Here is a 7,766-nt window from a genome sequence, read left to right on the forward strand (position 1 = left end):
GGGGGGGGTCGGGGTGGGGACGACTACACACAACCATTTGCTAAATCAGGGCTCCCGAGGAGGGAAATGTGTCCCTTTGGAAAGAGCCACCAGGGCCAAAGCTGCCCCTGGAGTAAACAGGCATGAATGGGGTGGCCACAACAGAGCTGTGCCAGCCTTTCAACAGGGCACGTGTCTCCGCCGGACACTCGCTGGAGCAGAGGAGGAGGCTTAAGAACAGTTTTTCTTTCCATCAAATTATCCGTAAAACCCTGGCATCACTCATCCAGGCCCAGCTTTTAGGCTGCCCCAGCCCTCCTCCTGTACACCTGCAAATCCACGCAGGATGTTCCACTGTGTCCGTTTGCCCTTCTCCCCCTGCCAACTCCAGGGACCAGTAGCCCACCCTATGCCGCATCTCCCCAGGGAGGATTCCTCACGGTGTGGCTGCACCAGCAGCTTGCAGAGCTGGGGGGTGTCCCCTTGCTCACCGAACAGCCTGCCAAACCCCACGCAAATGGTGATGCTCCAAAAAAAAAAAAAAAAAACCCAAACCAAAACCACCAGCATCCTCCCTTCAACACAAAGCAGCCCTGCCTCTGCCCCCCAGCTCTGCCAAGGGCCAACACCCCCCAGTTCATTGCATGTCTGAGCTCCAGTCTTTGCTGTCCAAAAACCCGCTGCTGCGCCGGGGATTCACAGCACCATGGTGGGGATGTGATGGGCCAGGGAGGCGGGATGGGGCACGGGCAGGGCTGGCGAGTGAGCCTGCAGGGAGGCGTTGGGGGGCCGATGGCGGGCGCTTTTCTGGTGTGCCCGCAGCCCGGCGAGCTGGGAGTAGGCACTTTGGCAAACCTGGCACTTGTAGGGACGCTCGCCGGTGTGCAAGCGGACGTGGTTGCGGAGGGTGGAGGACTGGCTGAAGCGGCGGTTGCAGAAGCGGCACACGAAGGGCTTGTCCAGGGTGTGGATGCGCATGTGGGAGCGCAGGTTGCTGCGGGAGTTGAAGCCCCGGTGGCAGATGACGCAGCGCATGCGCCCCGTCGTGCTGGCCCCCGTCTCCACTGCGTGGAAGTCCTCTGGGGACAACAGGGGACGGTCAGGCGCTGCCCTCCGGCACAGCGGCTCACCCCCTCCCCGAGCCCCCAAGGTGCTGACTGGCCCTAAAAAACCACCCCATGCCCCCTCGCTGGGTCCCTGCCCGCTGAGGATGCCCGCTCATGGAGACACCCATCCCGGGCAGAGTGGGGTCGCAGGCTGGCGCTTAAGGTTTTGGGATGGGGCCAGAGCTGCGAACAGGCTTACCCAAATTTAGGCGAGGGGGAACAACCCACAACCATGCTGCCCTGGCCTCCAGCCCAGGGTCTTCATCAGCAGTGTGTTATCCCTGCATTGGTCCCAGCTTCTCCCCCTGCTCTGCTGGGCTCTGACCCAGCACTCTCAGAGCGGGAAGTGGGGCTGAGGAGCACAGACGGGGTCTGGCTCTGACAGCATCCCCCAAAAGTGCCCAAAAGCTTTGCCGCCTGCCCACAGAGGTGCACCTCAGGGAACCACCAAGACAAGCAGAGATTGAAAGCCCAGGGAGAGAAAAGCCTCCTGCAATGGTGATTTGGGGAAAGATCTGTTAAATGCAGAGCGGGGACATAAGCAGTTGCATCCACTTGGCGTTTCGTAGCTCATCGGGGCTGCCTTGGCCCTGCTCGCATGTCTGCCCCGCTTCTCCCTGCCTGGCAGGGTCAGGCAGCGACTGCTGGCCACCGCACCAGCAATAGCCGTGGGCAAACCAGCCCAGAGGTGACCCCCCAAATCACTGGGGACCTGCTCAAGCTGTACGGATCTGTCTCGTAGTCCCTGTGTTTGTCCCCAGAGAGCTGGGGGATCTGACATATCCCCTGGGATGTCCCTGCCCCGTGCCCACCCCATGGCCTCAGAGCTGGGGACAGGGTGAACGGAGAACGGGCAGGGATGCTGCACCCATGGCTGTTTCCGATGTTACCTACCATGTTTGTTCTTCTTCTGCTCCTCTTCCAGCCCTGGCACACCTGGGATGCCCAGGAAGGTGTTATGGGAGTTCCCATACCAGACCAGCAGCTCTTGGTCCGGAGGAATCATCTAGAGAGAGAGACAGACAGGGGTGTGGGGAGGGGACAGCAAACAGCTCCCCGTGCATCCTCGGCTGGTCGCTTCCGACCTACCCTGGCCATATCCCATCTCCTGCGAGACCCTGCTGCCATCTGGGACCTGCCAGCGGTCCCCAACACCCCCCGTGCACAGGTTGCAGCACTGGTGGCAATGACACGACTCAGCACCATCACCCAGCACGGCTCTTCCCCCCGGGCTGGGCCACGAACAACGTAACAGGCAAATAAGCAGCTATGGAGCACACAGACAGAGCTGGGGTCTCTGGAGTGAAGGACCCAGAGGTCCCTGCAGGGAGATGAGGACACGGCGGCACACAGAGACAAGGAGAAATAAGCCATTTGTGGACGCACGAACTGCAGCAAGGCACAAATGACAGACACCAAAGCAGGGAGCCGTGACACAGAACCCTGGCTCAGTGCTCCTGCAGAGCGTTTCGGCTCTGGACAGAGCCATTGGCACCCTCCTGCTGTAGGGCACAGGCAGCATCTCCCACCCGACCCCTCTGGGGTTTATTTTAGCTGGTGGAAATAAAAGATGTGCCAACAAAGGGTTCGTCAGCCTGGGGATTGGAGAGCGCAGGGGCTGCTAAAAGAGTGCGTGGCTTGGGTGCAAGATGCTGCCTACATCCCACACCAAAGTCCTGGTACCTGCAACAGCCCAAGGAGATCTACAGGGCCAGGGAAGTGCTTTTGCACCAGCCACACTCCTGTTTCCCTGAAACGATGGCATTTTTCCTTCCCCTGTTGTTCCTGCTATGTTCCTGCACTGCCACGGCGGCCAGAGCAAACAGCCAGGAAACGCCGTTCCAGCCTCCCCACGCACAGCAGCCACGGCTGGGAAGACGGATACTCTCACACTGTTTCAGGCAACACTAATAACAACATCACTTTATAAAAAAAATATGCACAGATTTTTTCCTTTCAGGTCCCTAGTGTTAAGAACCTAATTTAGAAATGGGAAGGTCCCCTGTTTCAGAGGATGACTTTCCATATGCAGAGTAGTCCAAGAAAAGCATCATCCACATGAAACACAGACCATAAGTTAGATCACCTGATCACTGAAAATGCGCCTAATTTTAGGCACCTGAAAGCAGTGGGAATTTTGACTTCATATTTTCAAGGGTCCATCTATCTGCATGAAGACCTCACTAGGACTGCAGAGTAGGAATTTGGGAGGCAGAGGAAACCGATATCATTTTGCATCCCAAATTGGTGCTGTTTCTCTGTGTCATTTTCTCTTAACAGAAAATGAGTTATTTTTAATACAAGCAAAGAGAATAAAATATTGCTGAAAGGATAAAACACATTGCATGCGTGCGTATGTGTGTGTCTGCATGTGTTATTCTGCTGGAGCTGGTGCACCTGTGCCAGCAGCAGATGAGCACTCATGTGCATACACCCCAAAGCAATTTAAATTGCCCCCCAGGAATCTCTTGGCCTTCAGATCAAAGGCCAAAACTCACTGCCCTCACTTTATTTTCCAGCAGCGGCAACTTGGAATTATTGAGGAAGAGGATGGGAAAAAACAAACTAGTAAGTAAGGGCAGGAACGGGAAAAACCATGAAAATATTAAAGGCAAATAGTGAAAAAGGCACCCAACAAATCTGAATTTGTGATGGGTAGGTGAGAAAGGCATCCTGAGAACGGCATCCTAAGAGATACTGGCGTGATGGTGCAGCGGAGGTGGGTGCAGAGCAACAGGGACCGGGCAGCTCGTGGTGCCCACCGGGGAGGGGATGCAGCGGGCACGGGGCAGGAGCCCCCCAAGGCTGGTGGGGGACGGAGGGTGACAGTGCCCATGTGCTGCTGAGAGAGGGCACCGCTAAGTTCAGGGCGGTGTTCGCGTATCCTGACCGAGACTGAGCTTTTCCAGCTGGTCTCGGGCTGATGCTGCGCTCTCGGTCCAGGATTTGTGGCGAGGGAGGCGACAAGGCAGGAGCGGTGGGTAACAAGGGGGGAGCTCGCTCGGGTCCAAGATGCTGCATTTGTGTGCCCACGACTCCGCACTAGGGGATTAACGAGCGGAGAAAGAACCACAAAAGGCAAATCCTCTCTTGCTTTTCCTTTTCTTGTTGGGTGCACAAACCCCAATGAGTTTGAACAAGCGATCGGTTTTGGACTGCATGTGTGTGTGCATGCACGCGCGTTACACAGGTGGGAATGGGGAGCCCACGAAAGATGCAGATCCTCGACCTGTCGTGCCCAGTTGTGACCCAGCTCCTCACACACTCCATGCTTCCCTTCCTCACACTCTCACACAAAAAGCCCCAGCCCCTTCTGCTCCTCCCAGCACAGAGGGACCCACGGTGACCCTGCCAGACGCCTGCCATGCCTGGGGAGCATGCTGCAGTGTGATAGCAGGCACCCTCCATCCCCACTTTCACCTCCCCGGCCCTCAGGGTTCGGCGCTCTCAACATCTCAACTTTGCTGTTTGTATCGAGGGAATTAGACTCATCCTGCTCTGGCACTCGCTGCTTCAACCCCGGGAGCAAGCCTGCAGATTGACTGTGACTGTCCGGGGCCTCTACACGCACCTCCCCAAATATCAGCTCATCTGCCCCATCGTCCATACACACACACAAGGTGTGAGAAACACGGCTGTATTCTTAATTACACCATGGCTAACTGGGATTATTTTACTGCTTTGCATAATTTAAGAACAGTAATAAAAAGCAATTAAGATGCTGTCATAACAGGCAGGGCTGCCCACAAGAGTATCAGGTCTTAAAACTGGGTACAGCTGAAGCTTACGGAGGGGTGTCCAGGATGGGGAGAGCAGCACAGAAGCCCTTGGGGCTCTTGCAGCGCTGCACGAGGAAAGGCGGCAGAGCCCCGAGGAGGCACACAGGACTCTCCCACAGCAGAAGAAAATACCTGTTCTCTTTTTACCCCCCCCCTTGCCTTTCCCCCCCCCCCCCCCCAGCAATTCCAAACCCAGCCCTGATGCTGGCTCAATGCAGGATTGAGCCGTGGTCCTGTGCTGTGGAGCATTTGAGCATCTGCTCCTCTGTAAGCCAGCGCAGGAGACCGGATAGACCCAGGGAGCTGCCCTTGCCCACGGAACCAGCAGGCACGTGTGCTTTTTCCCAGCTAAGACCCTCTCCCAGCTGCAAGCAGCCGTGGGAGCCCCCGCTGCTGAGCATGTGAGACTCTGGACCCAATATACGGGAGAGGAACAGTCCCACAGTGCCGGTCTGGGATGGAATGGGAGATGTTCCCCTCTCGCGACTCTAAGCTGAAGCAGCTGCACAGGGAGACCTCTCCAAGCTACCACCTTCCTCCACCTGCAACAGCATCGGGTTGTGGGGACTCTGTACACAAGCAGGGCTGGACCCCGCCATCACACCGCTGGCACTGCGTGACTTGTATGCACATGGCATCAATAATGCCAGCGAGCCAGACACCCACCTCCATCCCAGCATCTCCCACAGGGAGCTGTGGGTACCTCCAGCCTTCACCCCACAGCATGGCAGCCTGTGCCCTGGGACACCCCTGGGACCCAGCTCCTGCCCCTGCTCCCCCGCCGAGCCAGCACCCACCAGCGCTTCATACAGGAGCGCATGGATGAGCCGGGCAGGATGAGTGCCTTCGCCGCAGCCCTGCTGCAGACAGCCCGAGGCTCGCCTGCGCCAGCGCCGCACCCTGCCTGCTCTGCAGCTCCCTGCCCCGCTCCCGCAGCCCCGATCCTCCTCTCACTCTCTGTTTTACAGCCAGAGCTGCTTGTGACCCCGGGCAAAAGCTGTGCAGAGTCAGGTGCAGCCTGCATTCAGCACCTGGGTTTCACAGAAACCCCAAAACTTTTCCATGCTACGGAGAAGCAGGTTCTGCACAAAATCCCATTTTTCAAGACAGCATCAAAACCCCGCTCCTGCCTGAAGCCCCGGCTGGGCCAGGATTACAGCTCTTTTCATGCTTTACACCCCAAAAGAAGCTTGGGCAGCGTTTGCTCTCCCTCTGCTCATCACCCCATGAGCCCACCAAAAGGGGACAGAGAGGAGAAGTGCCCTTTGCTTCTCCATGAAGCCCATGCAATGGCCATTCCCCACGGTGCCTACCTGTCCCAGCAGGTCTGGGTGCAGGGGACAGCAAAGCCACCCTGTGCTCCCACAGACAGCCCAGCAACAGCCCAAAGAACTGAGGGTCTATGGGGTGGCAGATCCCAGCACCCTGCTCCCCTCCTGCGGCTGCTCGGCTGCCTCCCCACCCTGCTTACCTCAATTGCCTTGTAGAAGATGCTGTTCCCGATCTGGACCACCTCCAGGTTCTGCTCCTGCTCATTCCGTGCACATTTGATGTAGGTCATCCAGCTGCGGTGGTCCTCCTGGCTGGCATCGATGAAGTACCGCACCGTGCCATCTTCGTTAAAGACCTGGGAGGAGGAGAGAGCAGTTGGTAACGATGCTGCCCACAATGGACGGAGCCCCTCCACCTCCTGCCTCTGGGATAAAGTCCCCAGCCAGGAACAAGCTCAAAGCCAGCATAACCTCGGAGCTGAGATCATGCCAGCAGCCGGGAAATGCCTGAACCCTTCTTGCTCATGGTGCTGGACCACAGCGGGGCTGAGGAAGGGTACCCTGCTCTCAATGGGTGGGCACAGCTGGCCCCGCCGGCCCATGCCCACCCGAATAACCCAGCTCCCTGTCTCAATCCCCCTTTTCGGCAGAGCCCCCCCAGCAGCTCAGCCCCAAAGGGGATATTCGGCGTCCTGCAGCTGCCCACAGGAGCAGGGCATCCCTGGGTGGAGGGGGAAGGTGCCTGCCAGACCGGGCCCTCGGGGGAAGATGCTTTGCAGGGTGGCAGGAAAGGCGAGGGAAGTTTCCATTAGGCATCAAATTATAATAATAAAAAATAATAATTAATAATAATTTAAAAGTGCAAGTCTGACACTCAGCAAAACAAAAAAATACGAGGAAAACCCCCCTCTACTAGCCAGGCATTAATGCGTGATGTCCTGGCGGCTCAGGTCCCCCCAAACTCCACGGCTTCACTCGGGGTTACCCGCACCGGGGCTGGGACAAAGCGGGGGACAGGGCAGAGCTGGTTTCGCCCTCGGCACACTGAGCAGGCAGCTGCCCGCCGGGTGTTTCACCACGACGGGAAAGGGCAGGGCAGGGTGCGATCCTGCTGCATGGGACACGAGCAACAGCATTTCGGGGCTCCTCCGAGAGCTGGCTGCACCCCGAGGGGTGAAGCCTTGCCCTTCTACTGCCCCAAGGGTCTCCTAAACCCACCCGCCCTGGAGGAAGCCAGATCTTTGCACGAACGGGGAAACTGAGGCAGGGGGAGGGTGCCTGACGGCACACAAGCGCAGGACAAAGCCCCCGGGCCCCAGGCACCCCATCCCTGCCTCTCGCCGGGCCAGCCGGGTCTGGGGGTCCGGGGGTTGTTACCTCCCACATGAGGTTGTTGTTCTTGCACAGGTCCACATGCTCCGGCGAGATGACCCTGCCCGTGAACGGTCCCATCTCGGTACCGGCCTTGATCCAGGTCTTGGAGAAGATGCCGAGCCCTTCCCCGGGGATGGAACTCTGGGCGATGATCACTTCCGACGGCAGCACCAGGCTGGACAGCTTCTGTACCTCTGCGGGAGGTGGGAAAGGGCTCGGAAAAGGGACCCGCCGCCTCCGGCCCCCCGCCCGCCCCG

General features: G+C 58.1%; 1 protein-coding gene across 1 annotated transcript in view; it reads right to left on the bottom strand.

Moving 5' to 3' along the window:
- Nucleotides 1–675: 675 nt before the first annotated feature.
- PRDM12 (PR domain containing 12) overlaps nucleotides 676–7,766 on the bottom strand; it is a 13,188-nt gene continuing 6,097 nt past the window's right edge. Inside the window, exons 3-6 of the mRNA XM_010571114.1 lie at nucleotides 7,513–7,703; nucleotides 6,336–6,491; nucleotides 1,980–2,091; nucleotides 676–1,058 (exon numbers count right to left, since the gene is read on the bottom strand). Coding sequence (XP_010569416.1) covers nucleotides 676–1,058; nucleotides 1,980–2,091; nucleotides 6,336–6,491; nucleotides 7,513–7,703 — 842 coding nt within the window. The remainder of the gene's footprint in view (nucleotides 1,059–1,979; nucleotides 2,092–6,335; nucleotides 6,492–7,512; nucleotides 7,704–7,766) is intronic.

This window comes from Haliaeetus leucocephalus, unplaced genomic scaffold (genome assembly GCF_000737465.1).
Source record: "Haliaeetus leucocephalus isolate CR32 unplaced genomic scaffold, Haliaeetus_leucocephalus-4.0 Scaffold306, whole genome shotgun sequence".
Taxonomy (NCBI): domain Eukaryota; kingdom Metazoa; phylum Chordata; class Aves; order Accipitriformes; family Accipitridae; genus Haliaeetus; species Haliaeetus leucocephalus.